Source organism: Entelurus aequoreus, linkage group LG03, assembly GCF_033978785.1.
Source record: "Entelurus aequoreus isolate RoL-2023_Sb linkage group LG03, RoL_Eaeq_v1.1, whole genome shotgun sequence".
Lineage (NCBI taxonomy): Eukaryota > Metazoa > Chordata > Actinopteri > Syngnathiformes > Syngnathidae > Entelurus > Entelurus aequoreus.
Window position 1 is genome coordinate 34776948 of NC_084733.1, and position 19577 is coordinate 34796524.

The following is a 19577-nucleotide window of genomic DNA, read 5'->3' on the forward strand; positions in this document are numbered from 1 at the left end:
TTGTGAAAGTAGGCGGATCTTGAAAAACTGTGCCTTTTAAAGAGCTGTTCCGAAGACTGGCTCATTTATTTAGTCAACTGGGGTTACCGTTTTTTTCAAGGAAACAATCACAGATATGATTTAGAAGAGTATAATTGAAATTTACACGTTTTTCGAAAGAGTGATTATAATTTCATTTGGCCTGTGTTTCTTTTGTAAACATTCCATAAGATGGTGCAATATCCACATGCTTTGATAGTGAGATCACCATTTTCATTTTCGCAAAGTCACCAAAACATCACTGTGGAGTTATTAAGTCTGTTTAGCTGACTGGAGAGCCAGCATCCGCAGCTCGTGGGTCCATGACGATGACTTCTGTTTTGTTTGATAAGCCATTTTACTGTCTTCAGACAGGCACCATTTGGAAACAATTAGGGTATACAAATAAACATTACAAAATATTTTGTGCCAGTACATATCTGTAGCTTATGGTCCAATGTGGCTAATATATATTTGAAATATTTTATTTCTTGTACGATTTGGTGGGTGCGGCTTAAATACCGGTGGGCTCTATAGCTCTATAGCGCGGAAAATACGATACTCGGTACTGCAAATCGGTTTGCGTCATTCACTAAGAGACTTTCAAAACATTCGACTCTTTTGCGAAAGTCATATCTCTACAAATCACTTCCCTTTAAACTTTAATTTGAATGTTTAGCGTTTCAAAGTTGGCGCATGTACGCGTTTGTGTGTAAATGTTATACAACCAATTCTGGTCAAAATGTTATGAATATAAATTAGCGCACTAACTTTTGAACCTGGAGCATTTTTATTTTAAAATAATTGAAATTATCATGTCCTGGCTGTATGTAGTGATTGGTAATACATTTTAAGAGATGGATCTACTATGGCAAGATTCTGGATGTACAGTATCTCCATCCATCCATCCATCGTTACAGTTAGCATGTTTCATGTGTGTTTGTGTTAGGAAACTGAGCTTGAATGTTTTTTGTGATCTGTTGAACAATGCAAAAGTAGCGGGCAGGCAAGTCAGAGATGTTTATCCGTTCTGACGGGAGTCTTGATGCGTGGTGTCATGGCCAGTTGGGTGCAGAGGATCTTTTGGGAACAGAGGCGGCTGGTCATGTCTATCGTGCTGAACAGGGCAAACAATCCAACTCACCTGACATGGGCATCAAGTTGTTGGGAAAGCTCAGGTCATCCTCAGCTACCCAGGAAAAGCTCCAGATCCCCTGAGGAATTCCAGTCTTACCAGCCAAAGTCTCACCTGCAAATAAAAGAAAATAAGCATCCCACCATTAGTGCAAATGTAGTAAAATGCCTCTTTTTGTATCAGATCGAAGCTACAGTTTATATAGCAGTTTAAACTCTATTTCACCTATTATAACAAACTTAACTAAATGGGCAGAAGTGGTTCTGGAGGTAGAGCAATCCAGGCAGTTTAATCCCAGTTACTACTGTTGTGTGCAAGGGCAAGACACTTCACACATGTTGTCTACAGTGCAGCCCACAATGGTGTATAAATGTGAATAAATGTTTGTTGGTGGTCGGAGAAGCCTTTGGCGCCAATTGGCAGCCACGTTTCTGTCAGTTTTCTGCCCAGTTTTCCCCCAACAGTCCAAAATTGTGCATGTTAATTTAAGAATTGTGTATAGGTGTGACATGTTTTTAGGCAGCATAAAATGTACTGTTTGTGTCCTGTCATTGACTCCCGACCAACAGATTTGGGCATCGAGCATCATGGGAACTGGGACTACAATTCCGATCCTCCCGGAATTTTGATTCCTAGGTTTGATACCAGACCAGAAGAAATAGCCGCTGAACAACAAGGAAGATATACTGTAGCTGCCACCAACAAAGAAACATCAGCAGGTCTCATGACCAAAACAACCATTGACAGTGATCAGAAGTGCTCAAAAGTTTGGCTTAACTTAACTAAATATCACGCAAATGAGGATGCAATACCTCCGGATTCCCTCCATTTTCTACCGCTTGTCGCTCTCAGGGTAGCGGTATACTGGAGCCTAACCCAGCTGCATTCGGGGAAAAGGTACACCCTGGACAAGTCACCACCTCATCGCAGGGCCAACACAGATAGTGGACAACAGAATCGGGTAAGTAAAACAACACATTTTTTTATGACAACATTGAGGCAGCAAACAATTGCTACTGCTCATATGGAGGTTCAACTCAAATATAAGTCTATCACATAAAACAACAGAATGTGTAAATGTTTTTCATAAGGTTTTCAAAGTAAACACAATATTGTAATAACATGAAGATAAGAATAGATAAGGCAAGTCTATAAATAAATGAAAGAATATTGTACAATAGTCTCTTTCTTGTTTTAGTTTGAGCTATTTTTATCAATCAGAACAGTCTGTGAATATTTTTCAGGTTGAGTTAGCAGGTACATATTGAATAAAATGTCCCCTTAAAGGGGACATTTAATCCAAAAGTAAATAGTTAGTGCCCTCCTTTAAACCATGCAAACTCTTATGATGACCCTGTCTATTTAACAACCGGAATCGTTCAAATTCAAACGACACCTAACCTTCGCTACCAGTACATTGTATACAGAGGGTCTGGATACATTTTTGCCTCATTACTCTGAGAATCCTGCATGGGACTGAAACATTAAGGAGTGGGGTTGGTTCAAATTGAGGAAACGGCATTCTTCACTCACGCTTTAAGGGAGAGACAAGGCAAGAACTAATCCAAAGCCACTGTAACTCTCACCCAAAACCAGCTACCAAATAGGCCCCTGCTCACCCGCAACCCTGATCAAGATTTAAATGTATGAATTAATGTTGACACTGGTTAGCCTTGAGACTTGAAGCCACCTTCTAAACTCAGATACTTGTTATTGAAAAGTAACAACGTTTTCCTCTCTATTGTCAAAAGCTGTCATTGCTCAGACTACTTTATTCCGTAGTCAGTGTATAATTAGTACACACAGTCACAGTCCGATAAACCGCAGCCAAAATGCAGACTTCTGCATATATCGATCAGTTCAAATGAGCCTTAAAGAGAAGATTGATTGTAAACACTTTCCTCCATGGCCCTAAAGTAGCGGAATCTAGTTTGGAGCAAGGTATACTTCTCTGGCACCTGTAGACAAAGTACATTACAAACAATTATTTCTGTTTATAATTTAAACTTATTAATAGGGACACATGGTTCTAGCAATTAATTAGTATGTCTTTTTTGTAAATCCCTAATCCCAAGCACAGGGGTGTAAAGGATAATGAATATATTGTTTCTTTTTTACTAAATTTCAATATGTGAACGGTGAGACTTCCAAGGTCATTCTTATTTCTCACCTTAACATTGCATCACTTTCCTTCTAGTCAACATTCTGGAAATGAATGTCAGGCACGTTTGATCTTTTGAAGTCCAAATCTAATCTTTAGCACTGGGTTTAAGCCTGAAAACCCATGATATGGCTGTCGGATCAAACCACAAACTTGGAACACCAGCACAGCTATGGTGATGAGCAAATAAGACTCCAGATATTTTACACACTCTTGTGCACACAGTTGGTAAGCCATTTACTAAGTTCCCGCAACAGAAGAGAGTTAACTGAGCCTTTTAAATAGTCTATTTCCTCCGAGCCACACACCAAAGCCTTCAAATGCTCAGTGCAATGATCAATAGGGCTTCACACAGCCACTTAAGATGATCATATACTTTGTGAATTAACTAACCCTAAATCCGAGTTGGCCAACCATTTATTGAACTGGGACTGATTTCAAGTCAGGTTTACAGTCGTAGAGTGTTCATGGTTTTGTGATTGATGATTGGTCACTCCAGATATAGAACATTTTGGCTGTGTTTTGAATGGAAATTACTGGGCAAAGAGAATGAACAGTCTGTTAAACTCATGTCACAGAGGGTTTTTTCTGTGTAAATGTTATTCTCTCTGTGAGTTGTTTAGAATAGTTTAAGGTACACACTTAAAACACACATATTAATTTGTTGTTAATGTTGTTTTTACAACTGACTGCCAAAAGTTATCATTGGCTTTGACATTTGGCAACAGTTTGCAAATCATTGCAGCCCTAATTCTTAGTCTTGTGCATCGTTCCTGTAACGTTGTCACTCAAATATATCAACATAGAATTTGGTGAAAATAGGTCAAATTAGGTGTTTAAAGGAATGATGAAAGAACATTGTATTTTCCCTGGACGTGTACTGTTTTTCTGTTCTGTCCTGTTCCTTTTGGGGGTTTTTAAGTGTTGAAAAAAATGTTTCATTGTGTTTCATAGAAGAAAACTAAATGTATAGATCAAATTTTTTATAATAAATAAACAGCAAACTATTTGCCACTTTCCAATATTTAAATATCCCTAGATTTAAGAGCTATATACACATTTTTAGTCATTGACTAATCTTAATTTTAGCACAAAAATGTTTTATTTTTCTATTTTAGTTTAAAACTGTTAAAATTGAGAAACAACTACCGGGTATTCAAATAATATATTTTGGGTTTTTTCCCCACATACATCTCAAGGTCGTATAATTTAAGAATTGCAGACTGAATAATGCTTGCTTTCAGCATAAAATTTCAATTTTAAAAATCCTGTTAATTTCTAAATATAAAAATCTGTATTTAGGATGTCTTTTCAAGTTAAATTATTTGTCCATGCAGCATGTGAATTTCACTAGTTATTAGTGTTTTTTTTCCGCAGATCTCATCTTTTCTTGGTGTGTCTCCCTTGGTCAAGTCCTTTGATGGTGTTGTTGTTGTTCTCCTTAGTTTAGTTAGGCCCCCAGCAACGGAGCAAGTACTGCAGGTCGCATTTTTGAGGGGCCTTAACATGTATAAAAACTCAAATCTTTTGGGAGGTTTGGCTAAAAATTTGATGTTTTAGTCATCCCAAACATGAACATTCAAAATTGGCTTTTTTGTGCTCCCTTTGAAATAAATACAAAAAAGATCCCTTGGCCCTGATTAACATCCCTAAAATCTCTGGAGACAGGACGCACGAAAAAGTCTCTACAACGCATTCAAAAACAGTCGGTCATAGCAGTTTCCTTCAGCCATTTGAGCATAAACCAGGGGTCGTCAAAGTCCTCCTAAACGCTTTGATCAAATGAGTCCAAGTGAACACTTCTGCACACTAGACAGATGGGCAATGATATACTGTGAAGGATGTTTGCCTACTCCATAGAATGTGGGTGTGGAATGGCGACAAACTTTGATGGTCAAAAGATACGCCATAAAACTGTAAACATTCAGAACTAGACTTCACAAGGTTCTGTCTCCATTATATCCTGCACCCATGATGACAATGACTCCCTGAAGCTTTGTATAGGTCACTCGCTGAACAAGTCTTAGCGCCATCTAGTGGCAACCGTAAATGTCATGAAAAAAGTTTGTGACGTACATTAGTATTCTGCTCCTACAACACATTGAGTTTCAGCATGTAAAACCGATTGATGCGCTTAAGTTGCGAACCATATGCACATGTGATGGGTATGGCATGGCGGCGAAGGTTCTGCTCTTGTTATTGATCATCAAAGGGTCATAATTTGACTATGGTTTATCATATCTGGTCAAGAGTTGATACAGTGAGTAAAAGACCAAGCCTGAAGACCACACCAAATTCAGTGACTAGAGACCCCTATAAAGTTAGAAAAAATCATCCCCCGGCACCCGTTGCATGAAATTAGGTAGAGACGTCTATCATGGCAGGCCGCACAAAAAAAAGTCTCAAAAACTCATGTTCCGAAACAAACAGGAACACGGCCTTTAGATTCTAAGCCGTCATTTCGGTGTGAAACCAGGGGTCATACTTTGTTGAACTAGTCTTTGTGACTTGGTCGAAATGAGCCCACATGAAAATGACAGAGAAAAATAGATGGGCAATGATAATTTGAGAACTAATTCGCCTACGCCTTAAAACTTTGTGAGAGCTATTTTTGTCAAAGCTGGATTTGCTGATATAGCTAAGATTATGTATTTATTTTTATAGTAAGACTTGAAAAGAGAGTTTATAATTTGACAGAAGATACATTATTTCTATCATTAGGTATTTTCAGATAATGTGAAGGTAATGTTGGACACTTTATAAAGACATTAATTTTAGCACAATAAAATGTGTTGAGTAATATTTAATGCAACAATGTTCTATCCACACAGGGGGAGCATACTTTGTATTGAAATTATAAGGCATCGTCAAGTATCATTTGAATATCTCATTGTGCAAAATCTGGTCACCCTCGAGTAGATTGCATCTGCATTGCAGGTGATTTATGTACAGTACAGTATGTACAGTGTAATGTCAACCAGCTTTGTTTCACAACAGCGCAGTGATCCATGCAGACATAAAGCAAAATGATGAAAAAACACAGTGTATAAGCTGCAGAAACATGTATGCTGCTATTATTATTATGGCTGGAATCACTGTCAGAAACATACTTATCCTATATTCACCTCATTAGACTGCTGGTTAGTTAAATGAAGTAAGAATATCCAGCTGAAAGAGATGTTTGTAAAAGATGCATCACAAGCCGAGAGTGAGCTTCAGTCGTTAGAGCTAATTGAAATGGAAATGAGAGAGGCACATTTTGCACTGTTAGATTTTTATGCAGCTTGGGCTTGTGCGTCTTGATTGTCCTCCCCCTTTTTGCCCATTAATTAAAGACTTACCCTGGGATACATACATTACTGCCTAACTAAATAGATTACCTGTCCGTTCCACTGATGCACTATCAAACGTTTTTTCAAAGTCTACCGCCTCCAAATCAGGCAGCTGAGATTTGGATTGGCTATTCACTCCCCGCTGCAAAAGACCACATTGATTTCCTTCAGAAGTGCACTCATGTCCACTAAGCACTGACTTTTAATACAATTCCAGTCACGTTGCACCTAAGATCCCCCTCCCGAGATCACTTGTGAGCACACATTCTTTCACCTTGATCATACTTTTCACGAGACGCTTCTTCTTGTAAAGATGGCAACAAGAATCCTACTCACAAGCAATGCTATGGCAGCATAGTGACTCTCTACCTATGTTTCAAGTTGTTTCATACTGGCTAAATATTACAAACATTCAAGTCAGAGAGGCAAATATTACTCATGTTAAAGTAAACCATACTGTCTTGCTTATAATGCCTGCATGTAGTAGATAAGATGTTTTTCAAGTGGCTGCCTCGGTGTGTTTATCACTTTGGCATGAACCCCATCATGTAAACAACTGGGGATTTGTGTTCAAATGTAGGGCGCAGCTCATAAACTCAGAGTGTTGCCCATTAAACATGACTTAAGGCTACCGATTACATAATTTGCGTACTGAATTTTGGAAGAGACAGATTGCATCATATAGTGTGGCTATCACAACAAGGGACAAGTCAAGGAGCTGAGTCACGAGGGCACTCATAGATTATAGATGTTGTTAAATCAGTGGAAGACCACTCTAGCTCTTGAAAAATGCTCTACTGAAGACTTTTTGAATTAGTGTGCACAGACAATGCAATCAGGGCCGGCCGGTTGCATAAACACTCTATGCAGTTGATTAGGGCCACCAGGGGGGCACATGATCATCGCATAGGCTTTGAAAAGATGTGATTTTTAAAAATGTTTTTATTTGATTTGAATCTATCAGTTATGAATATAAGTTAAAATCAATGTTGCTGTCAAAAACCAATAACAAAATGTCTCATCCTATTTCATAACACATCATTGTTGTGCATTCAACGGACCTTGATTTAAGTTCAAAACAGAGGCATTGCTAGTTTTTTAAGACATATTTCTTGAACCCTGTTAGATGCACTAATAATCATAATAATTGCAATTTAAAAAATTATGTATTGTTCTGATTATTATTATTATCACTAATGATAATCCTACATGAATCGGATATAAATCTACTTTACACTATGAAATAAAGGAAACCTTGACATATATACAGTCGTGGTCAAACGTTTACATACACTTGTAAAGAACATCATGTCATGGCTGTCTTGAGTTTCCAATAATTTGTACAACTCTTATTTTTTTGTGATAGAGTTGGAGCACATACTTGTTGGTCACAAAAAACATTCATGAAGTGTGGTTATTTTATGAATTTATTATGGGTCTACTGAAAATGTGACCAAATCTGCTGGGTCAAAAGTATACATACAGCAATGTTAATATTTGGTTACATGTCCCTTGGCAAGTTTCACTGTAATAAGGCACTTTTGGTAGCCATCCACAAGCTTCTGGCAAGCTTTTGGTTGAATTTTTGACCACCCCTCTTGACAAAATTGGTGCAGTTCAGCTAAATTTGTTGCTTTTCTGACATGGACTTGTTTCTTCAGCATTGTCCACACGTTTAAGTCAAGACTTTGGGAAGGCCATTCTAAAACCTTAATTCTAGCCTGATTTAGACATTATTTTACCACTTTTGACGTGTGTTTGGGGTCATTGTCCTGTTGGAACACCCAACTGCGCCCGAGACCCAACCTTCGGGCTGATGATTTTAGATTGTCCTGAAGAATTTGGAGGTAATCCTCCTTTTTCTTTGTCCCATTTACTCTCTGTAAAGCATCAGTTCCATTGGCAGCAAAACAGGCCCAGAGCATAATACTACCACCACCAGGTAGGTGTTCATGGGATTAAAGGCCTCACCTTTTGGGGACGGCGTGGTGCTGTTGGGAGAGTGGCCGTGCCAGCAACCTGATGGTTCCTGGTTCAATCCCCACCTTCTACCAACCTCGTCACGTCCGTTGTGTTCTTGAGCAAGATACTTCACCCTTGCTCCTGATGGGTCGTGGTTAGGGCCTTGCATGGCAGTTCCCGCCATCAGTGTGTGAATGGGTGAATGTGGAAATAGTGTAAAAGCGCTTTGAGTACCTTGAAGGTAGAAAAGCGCTATACAAGTATAACCCATTTATTTTATTGACCTTTTCTCTTCCAAACATAGTGCTGGGTATTGTGGCCAAACAGCTAATTGTGTTACATCTGACCACAAAACTTTCCTCTATAAGGTCTTATCTTTGTCCATGTGATGTCATTTTCAGTAGACCTGTAATAAATTAATAATATATATATAAAAACAATAATTAATAAGGTGAAAAATGACAGGTTGTACGATTATTAAAATTCAGAACACACCTGTCTGGTTGCCAATCAGGATGCTTATTAAGCCAGCACAGTCCTCTGAATGAGGCTGGATAATTATCTTTGCTTTGCACCTAAATGTGCATAGTTTTCCTTATGCTCCCTGTGCACTCCCCTGCTGCACTATTACTTTGTTGTTCCTCTCTAAATACATGCTTATCTGTGCAACTCCTGCCGTCTCTGAATCCTGGGGTTCCAGACCAACACACACCCTAACAAAAGTCACTGAACAAAGTTTGCAATGTTTGTGATCACAAAGTGTGTGAAGCGCCCTTGTCTCAGTTTCAACTTCTGCATGTTCTAATGAACACAGTTCACACAAAATACCCTCTTTACATCAATTTAGGCCATTGCGCCACAAAAGGGAAGCTAATATGCCAAGACTCAGTCTTAGCTACGACACGACCTTGCTTAATCTGTTTTCAATAATCGTAGAATAATGGTGCTTGCTGCCAGACCTGTGCAGGAAAATGCATTGAACAGACTGCAGGTGTCAATAAGACATGTGAGGCTCATTCCACATTTTAATGATTAACACATACCTACTCAAATTCTAATCTAAGAGCAAATGAGTCGTTAATCAACCGAATGACTATTTTGAACTGTGGGATTGAGCCAGAGTATCTAGCGATAAGCCACACTAACTACAGCAACCTACATGAGCCTACCTTATCTATCCAAATAAAACACTGTTCTTAAAGTTGAAAGTGCTTAAAATATTCTTACAGCAGAGTGTGTGCATTTACACATTAGGACTGGGGGATGAGTTGAGGGGATCCGGTTTGGTGGCTGCAGGATTAGGTCTCTGCTTTTTGCAGATGATGTGGTCCTGATGGCTTCATCTGGCCAGGATCTTCAGCTCTCACTGGATCGGTTCGTAGCCGAGTGTGAAGCGACTGGGATGGGAATCAGCACCTCCAAGTCCGAGTCCATGGTTCTCGCCCGGAAAAGGGTGGAAGGCCATCTCCGGGTTGGGGAGGAGACCCTGCCCCAAGTGGAGGAGTTCAAGTACCGCAGAGTCTTGTTCACGAGTGAGGGAAAAGTGGATCGTGAGATCGACAGGCGGATCGGTGCGGCGTCTTTAGTAATGCGGACGCTGTATCGATTCGTTGTGGTGAAGAAGGAGCTGAGCCGGGAGGCAAAGCTCTCAATTTACCGGTCGATCTACGTTCCCATCCTCACCTATGGTCATGAGCTTTGGGTTATGACCGAAAGGACAAGATCACGGGTACAAGCGGCCAAAATGAGTTTCCTCCGCCGGGTGGCGGGGCTCTCCCTTAGAGATAGGGTGAGAAGCTCTGCCATCCGGGGGGAGCTAAAAGTAAAGCCACTGCTCCTCCACATAGAGAGGAGCCAGATGAGGTGGTTCGGGCATCTGGTCAGGATGCCGCCCGAACGACTCCCTAGGGAGGTGTTTAGGGCATGTCCAACCGGTAGGAGGCCACGGGGAAGACCCAGGACACGTTGGGAAGACTATGTCTCCCGGCTGGCCTGGGAACGCCTTGGGATCCCCCGGGAAGAGCTGGACGAAGTGGCTGGGGAGAGGAAAGTCTAGCTTCCCTGCTTAGGCTGCTGCCCCCGCGAACCGACCTCGGATAAGCGGAAGAAGATGGATGGATGGATGGACTGGGGGATAAACTGATTTTATGGATTTAACTTGTCTTTTTTTTGTTGCAGATAATTTTAAAAATAAAAAAAGGTTGACGATTTTCTCCTCTTGCTTCGGCACATTCTTTGCCCCCAGGAGTTTCCGTAGCTACAGCTACTGTAACGTAAACGAGACCAAGCGGATTTGCAGTGTCTGTGCGCTGCAAAGTTAGTTTAAAAACGGCACTAGCACAAAAAACTTACTCCAGCCTCTGTTAGAGCAACAAACCAACTTCCACTAAAAAGCAGCTTACTGCTTACTGGTGGAAGCTGCCAGGACTCTCTCTCCCCGTCTGGCACAAAGGAGTTGATGTTGGAGATCATTGACTCTCATGATACTATTAGATGGCACATACATGTAGCAGGTGCAAGAGCTTGGTGGATACTTCCCATGAATGACCGAGCTGAGTAAAGGCCTCTTGATAGGGTCTATTCGACTTCATTTGCTTCAAGGCGCCCATCTTTTCCGGCAAAAGCACTGACTGTATCAAAACCGGTGAACACGTGCAGTCCAACCAGAGCATCACAGGCATGGCCTACCATCGATCGAACAAGCGGGTATGCATAGCACACTTCTGATACACGGGGCATAGGATGTCCTTTTTGAAAGTCAGACACAGCACAAGGGCATCCGATCAGGATCATGTTTTGCATTCTGCAGTTTCATTTCTGCAGTTTCATGCAACAATGTCCATCCATCCATTTTCTACCGCTTGTCCCGTTCGGGGTAGCGGGGGTGCTGGAGCCTATCTCAGTTGCATTCGGGCGGAAGGCGGGGTACACCCTGGACAAGTCGCCACCTCATCACAGGGCCAACATTGATAGACAGACAACATTCACACTCACATTCACACACTAGGGCCAATTTAGTGTTGCTTTGGAGGTGGGAGGAAGCCGGAGTACCCTGAGGGAACCCACGCAGTTACAGGGAGAACATGCAAACTCCACACAGAAAGATCCCGAGCCCGGGATTGAACTCAGGACTACTCAGGACCTTCGTATTGTGAGGCACATGCACTAACCCCTGTGCCACCGTGCTGAACTCATGCAACAATGTAAATAATGATAATAATAAATCTGCAAAATTTCACAAAATTTAGCGTGCAAATCAGCCATAATTTGTAAAGTTAAATTACGGTAAGTGAATTATATTTATATAGAGCTTTTTCTCTAGTGACTCAATGTTGTAACTGTACAGATAACACATCTGGATATCCAGAGCGGTTATTGAATGATATTACCTTTATGGGACGTTAATAGTCCATTGTGTGATTTTCTCCCAAAAAGTCAATACCTCAGAAAGTGTATGTATTTTGCATTTTTTACCTAAGATACTTTTCTGTAACAGTTATCACATATTGAAATAATAATCTAGACCTTAAAAATAAAGTTTGGTTTTCTCTGATGATACCAATATATGCCTAGGCACATGGACTAATATAACAGAAAAGCCGGTGTTTATCCACTTAGTAAAACATTATTAGACCCTTCTCATTGTTGGAGTTTATTATTTATTTGCATTCAAAGTACAATGCTTCCTTTTTATTTACAGAATGATTTTATTCAAGACAGAAGAGTACATTTTCACTTTAATTAATCTCAATGATGGATTTTATTTTTTATTTACATACAAGGCTACAATTTTCTTTACGTAAGTGTTTTATTCCAAACAGAATATGTCCTGTAGGTTTTTACTTTATTAATCTCAATATTGGAGTTAATAATTTATTTACATACAATATGCAATGCTATATTTTTCTTTCCATAAGTGTTTTATTCAAGACAGAAGATTTAAGTTTGCACTTTAAATGTTGGCATTCAGTATTTATTTGCATACAATGTGCAATGCTACATGTTTCTCAGCAGAAGTGTTTTATTCAAGACAGAAGATGTGAATTTGCACTTCATTAATCCCAATGTTAAAATGTATTACTTATTTCCATACAATGTGCAATGCTACATTTCTGTTTACCGTTGTATTGTATCCAAGACACAGGTTTTGCCTCCCAGTGGAAGCTCTTTATTTAGATTTGTATTTATCTACATGTGTTCCAAAAAGAGCAACTTTATTACTTAGAGTTAGAATCATGTTGTCATATAATGTGGCATTGTTTATTTCATTTTGAATCTACTGTACTAGTTTTTGATCAAATAAAAGCTTATTGTGTGTTTACAGTTGGCGCAATCACTGCAAATAACTGACAGCTTTTGTTATCTGCAGCGGGGTGACACCAAACACATTTACTCTCCTTGGACTGTGAAGCATCAGAGAGGTTTTACTAACAAACAACAATCAATCAAGAAAGAGTCACCCATCTATGAAAGTAAACATAATTTATTGCCACCTCCCGTCCACATGTAGCCATTGGAGTTAATGTAATGTGGTAGGCTTTTCAAAATTGAAATCTATAAAGCCGCCTTCTCTGTTGTCCTATTATGCTCTTGATTTCACTGTTCTGGGTTTTATTTACCCTCAAAACTACTCTTAATATATATATATATATATATATAAATATATATATATATATATATATATATATATATATATATATATATATATATATATATATATATATATATATATATATATATATATATATATATATATATGTTGGCAGGCGGTTATTTTTGGTTCAGACATTTGAAACAATATGTATGTTGTTTGTGTTTTATACTGATCTATGCATCACTTTTAAAGGGGAATTGCTTTTTTTTTGGAATTTTGCCTATCGTTCACAACCATTATGAAAGACATGAACACGGATGGACTTTTTAAAAATGCATTCTAACTTGTAAATAAAAGTCTGCTTACAGCGTAGCCAATGGGAGCTCCTCCATTTCGCCTGTTAAATCCAATAAATAACCATCCAAAAAGTGCCAACAATACTCCATTAACTTTTCGTGATTTGAATATTAACCAAGTATTAGTGATATTGTTATTATAAGCGCTAATGCAGACAAAGTATTTATAGCGGTGACGCGATCACTTCCGTGTGTCCCTATGTTTACATCAACGAGTGGTCTGCTGCTTCCTCGCTTCCTTGATCCCTGTAAATTTATTCCCGATCAGAAATCATGCCTCTCACCTGGACAGAAAAAGTCTGAGGCGGTATTCCAACAAGTTGGTACACGGTGACAGCCATTTAGGACCCGAAACTAGCGAGGACGACACGAAGAAACGCTTGGTTCCTCTGTGCCCCGGCACCGTTTCTTCGTGAGGATTATGAGACATTTTTAATCTAAATGGAATATATGAACATTTTAGCAGTCGGCATCCTAATGACAGCAGACAATGTACAGTAAGTTTTGTTATGTTTGTTGGCTCTCATAAAGATGATACACTGTAATACGTAATTACACAACACATAGCTATGTAAATATTCTGTCCCAAAAATATTACTCAAGTACATTTGACAAAATATCCATTTGGTCAGATTAGGGGTTATTTACTACTGTGAATTTATGACCCCATTATCTTCTCCAAGAAGTCTTGAGCAGACTACTCTTATTCAATCTACCAGATATTTCGAGATATTGATTTTTTCTTTAATATATTCCTTAACTGTGACTGAGTGTGCATCGTCCAGGGGCTTTTGTGTCTGGCAGGAAGTGGGAGCCGGTGTTCAAACCTTCTATCAGTGTCAAGTACCGTCAAAGAAAAAGAGGCAAGGCTATTTTTTTCCTCAATTTTCTTCCACAACTCGTATATCTATCATTATATTAATCATAATTGTTGAGACATCATCCTCCATCTGGAGAGAAGGAACTCCTAGACTTCCCCTTCACCTTCAACATCATCATCCCCCAGATCCATGAGTCCCTCCCTTGGGAACTGGGTCCTGAACTTCCTGACCAACAGACCACAGACTGTCAGGATCCATAACACTGTCTCCTCTTCCATCCGCAATGGCTCCCCCAGGATGTGTGCTGAGCCCCCTCCTCTTCACACTACTGACCTAAGACTGCACTGCTAAATACCCCAGCTGTAATATTGTGAAGTTTGTAGATGACACAGCAGTGGTGGAATGCATCCAGACCACAATGAGTCTGACAGAGAGGTGGGAGAACATCTGGTGGATTGGTGCAAAAGCAACAACATTTGCATCAAAGTAAAACAGACCAAGGAGATGGTGGTGGCCATCAGGAAGGTGATGTGAAGAGCACTATCATGCATAACGTTGTGGCACGGCAGCTGCACGGCAAATAAGCCGAAGGCACTGGAGAGGGTGGTGAAAGCTGCTCAGAAGATTGTGGGGAGCAACCTTCCCACCTGTGCAGACATCTTCAGCAGCAGATGCAGAAGAAGGGCTCTCTGCATCACCAAGGATCCACCAGACTGAGGAACTGTCTGGAGCTGTTAGGCTGCTAAACTCCGATGGTGCTGTGTAGCAATGGATTCCGATTGCTAGACCCTTATGACGATGCACGAGGAACACTTAGCACATGTGTACCAACTGAGCTTTTATGTGGTTTTGGTTTGCCTGTTTTCTATTTTAGATATCTATTCTATTTATAATCTATTCCTATTAACCTCTGCTATTTATAACATAAGCTATATTATATTTAAATTATTATGTTAAGCTAAAGTTAAAATGTGGGAAACAGTGACTGCATTTCAATTATTTTTTACCACACAGAGTATGAAACCTAATTTCCGTAAATTGCCATAATTTTTGTTATTGATTTGCTGCTGTCATACACAAATATTTGTGTGAATGCTGACAGTATTCATACAACTCATTTAACTTGATAGTTGTCACATGCTAACTGTATGATGCTAACATTAGCCATTTAACACGCTGAACATTGAGATGCAATCTTTTTAAGCTAATTTTGCAGGTACAGTATATATCTCAGAATCATATGTGTTGGTAGTTGATACATGCCAACTGCTAGCATGCTAATGTTAGCAAGTTAATGTTAACATGCTTACATGTCAACATTAGCAAACTAACATTAGCATGCTAGCATGTTTAACACATTATTTATGTGTACTCCTCAGTCACATAATTTGGTACATGACACATTCTAACTAATAGCATGCTGGCTTTTGTTGCTCATTTTGCAGGTACCCATCTTTGAGTCATACATTTTGTCAATCAACGCTATCTGGCCAGTGTGCTACCTGTTAGCATTTCAGTTTACTATGAATTGATTAACGTGGACCCCGACTTAAACAAGTTGAAAAAAAAATGTGGGTGTTACCATTTAGTGGTCAATTGTACGGAATATGTACTGTACTGTGCAATCTACTAATACAAGTTTCAATCAATCAATTCAGCTTCGGCTTTTCAACATTCACATTCTAGTTATTAAAAATAATGTATATTTGTCAACAATTAAGCAGTTTAACTCTAAGTGAAACTGACAAAGATTTTGGTATGAATTTGATATCATAATGAAACATCATACATTTAAATACAGTCCCCCCACAACAATAGAAAGAAATAATACACATATCTCTTTCTTTTTAATTACTTCATCAGCGATTATAATAGTTTTTCTTGCCATAATGTTGTCTTCGAAAGGTACCAGAATCATCAAACTACTGTTAAGACTTAGAAATATAAACCAAACAAAACCATAATTTTAACTACATTTACAAACTGCGCTTGTCCCACAGCATTGACACATTTAAATGCACGTTCACTTGCTGTCTTCATTTTCCTTGGACTGTACATTATATCAATAGCAAGTCTGGTTAATAAAAGGGAAGTCAAGTGACCTTTGAATTGAATTATTTAGTGTAACACTGATGGCTGAGGCTTTGGTCCATGAAAGCAACACATATCTTCATATGAGCCGAGATAGAGGGGAAATTGCTGTTGATTGTGAATGTGCAAATATACATTTCTGTGAGTTTAACAGGGGGATTGAGCTTTTTAATGGTCAGTGTGATGCACTGCATCAATCGTAACAGTTGCAATACTGACAAGCAGTCACAAACAACTCCCTTGGGATTCCTCTTGTCATCTCTAGAGCACAGTGGATTGGGAAAAGGGCTGAGATGTGGTGTTGGGAAGATAATGTAAATTCACCTTGCTCAAGGGTATGACTATTGATCACAAGTCATGTGATGGTAATGCAACAGAAAACGTAAGATAACGTCACCGGTATAGTGGCATGTATTAGGTTTTGTTTAAATTATTCAATTATGGAAACTTTGATGTCATTGTTGCCGTGGGAACTGTGGTTTACGTCGGTAATGGCACTGAGCATTAGAAAATGAACGAGTATATGTACAGTGTGGAGAATTTGGCAATCTTGCAAATTTGTTAAAAATACCAAAACAAAAAATTCCAAGTACATTCGTATTCACGGATTTTGTTCAATACTTTGTTGATGCGCGTTTGGCATCAATTACAGCCTCAAGTCTTATTGAATATGATACCACAAGCTTGACACACCTATCTTTAGGCAGTTTCACCCATTCCTCTTTGCAGCACCTCTCTGACTCCATCAGGTTGGATGGGGAGCGTTGGTTTTCATCCAGGATGTCTCTGTACTTTGCTGCATTCATCTTAGTCTAGTCAGGGAAGTGACCAAGAACCCGATGGTCAGAGCTACCACATTGCTCTTTGGAGAGAAGAGAACCTTCTAAAAAGACAACCATCTCTGCAGTATTCCACCCTTTTGGCCTGAAAACGCACCCGGAAGAATCTCAGACCATGAGAAACAAAATGCTTTGGTCTGAGACAAAGATTTAACTATTTGGCGTGAATGCCAGGCACCATGTTTGGAGGAAACCGGGCACCGCTCATCACCAGGCTAATACCATCCTGACAGTGAAGCATGGTGGTGGCAGCATCATGCTGTGGGGATGTTTTTTAGCGACAGGAACTGGGAGTCGAGTCATGATTAAGGGAAAGATAAATGCAGCAAAGTACAGACACATCCTGGATGAAAACCAACGCTTCTCATCCAACCTGATGGAGCTTGAGAGGTGCTGCAAAGAGGAATGGGCGAAACTGCCCAAAGATCAATCAATCAATCAATCAATGTTTATTTATATAGCCCTAAATCCCAAGTGTCTCAAAGGGCTGCACAAGCCACAACGACATCCTTGGTACAGAGCCCACATACGGGCAAGGAAAAACTCACCCCAGTGGGACGTCAATGTGAATGACTATGAGAAACCTTGGAGAGGACCGCATATGTGGGTAACCCCCCCCCCCCCCCCCCCCCTCTAGAGGAGACCGAAAGCAATGGATGTCGAGTGGGTCTGACATAATATTGTGAAAGTCCAGTCCACAGCGGATCCAACACATCAGCGAAAGTCTAGTCCATAGTGGGGCCAGCAGGAAACCATCCCGAAAGATAGGTGTGCCAAGCTTCTGGCATCGTATTAAAAAAGACTTGAGGATGTAATTGCTGCCAAAGGTGCATCAACAAAGTATACAGCAAAGGCTGTGAATACTCATGTACATATGATCTTTTTTATATTTAATACATCTGCAAAAAAAAGACCTTTGACATTGTCATTATGGGGTATTTTCTGTACAATTTTGAGAACAAAAATGAATTGATTCCATTTTGACATAAGACTGTAACATAACACAATTTGAAAAAAGTGAGGTGATGTGAACCCTTACGGATGCACTGTATATACCTTGTATATTGCAATGGAGGGCACAGTGATATTAATAGGATGCATTGCACTGATCATTCTTACTAAGGGTGTCAGATTACTACCAACTATAGCAATAATTTAATTGTACACAACCAAAAACAACACCACTTTAAAGATTAAACCCTGTCTGTACAAAATAACGTCCAAAGTGATCATTGTAACGACAATAAGACATGCTGGGAAACACATGCTCAGACTTGCGAAGTCTTCCGGATTTTGCAAAAGACTCACAGAAATGTTCCTACCGATATCTCGACTAAAGCTACAAAGCTCCGTTTTCTGATGTTTTTAAAATGTAGATAAATTACTGTTGCTTTTGTCCGGGTGCTAAATCAACAAATAAATGTATTAAAACAAGCCAAAACCACATCCACAGCCAACTGAGCGTGCACACAAGTGGGTCGCTCACATTGCATCTCCACCTCTGACCCTCCAGTGCTTATTCAATCACCAATCACGACGCATTCAAGGACACTCTGACTGTCGGAAAACAGAAACGAATGAAAGCAAATGCAGATATTTCTACAAATGTACATTTCCTCCACACTGGTGTTTAAAAAAAAAAAGTAAATGCACACAAGCGGAGTTAAAAAATATATTTGTCCACATAAAAACACAAAAAAAGCCAAAAAATAAAACTGTGATGACTAAAACATATCACCTATGTTTATCAATATGGTGATATATTCGACTTTGGCGTGAAGGTTACCTTTAAAATTAGCTCACACTTACACAGAGTCAAGTAAACATAAATGTTATTTTACTGGTTGAAATGCGTCATACTATGCGCGCACACGAATGGATGGGGGTTGAAGTTGTTGTCGGGTCGTGTTTGTGGCATATATTAGTCCTGTTTGGCTCGCAATCTCAGTGTGATTTTAATTTTGGCCCCTGTGTGATTGAATTTGACAGCCCTGTTTTAGATGCTCACTTGCTGAAGTCTCACTGGATCAGCTAACAACATTTTGCATGACGTCATACTGTATATAATGATGTTCGAAGTTCATCAATCCATCCATTTTCTACCGCTTGTCCCTCTCATGTTTACTTGAATTGTTTGTGAATATTTTGGATGTACATTGAATTATGCCACGTTTGGTGCTTTTGACTTAAAAGGTTCTACGTTTTATGTCTGTCACTTGTCATGTCTGTTGTTACGCCCTCTTCAGCGACAACTCCCTGTTCCTCATC

The 19577-nt window shown here is 39.5% G+C and overlaps 1 protein-coding gene across 1 annotated transcript in view; it reads right to left on the bottom strand.

Moving 5' to 3' along the window:
- The window catches only part of LOC133645908 (ALK tyrosine kinase receptor-like), a 607090-nt gene that overhangs the window by 117422 nt on the left and 470091 nt on the right, over positions 1-19577 (bottom strand). The window contains exon 3 of the mRNA XM_062040838.1: positions 1163-1267. Coding sequence (XP_061896822.1) covers positions 1163-1267 — 105 coding nt within the window. The remainder of the gene's footprint in view (positions 1-1162; positions 1268-19577) is intronic.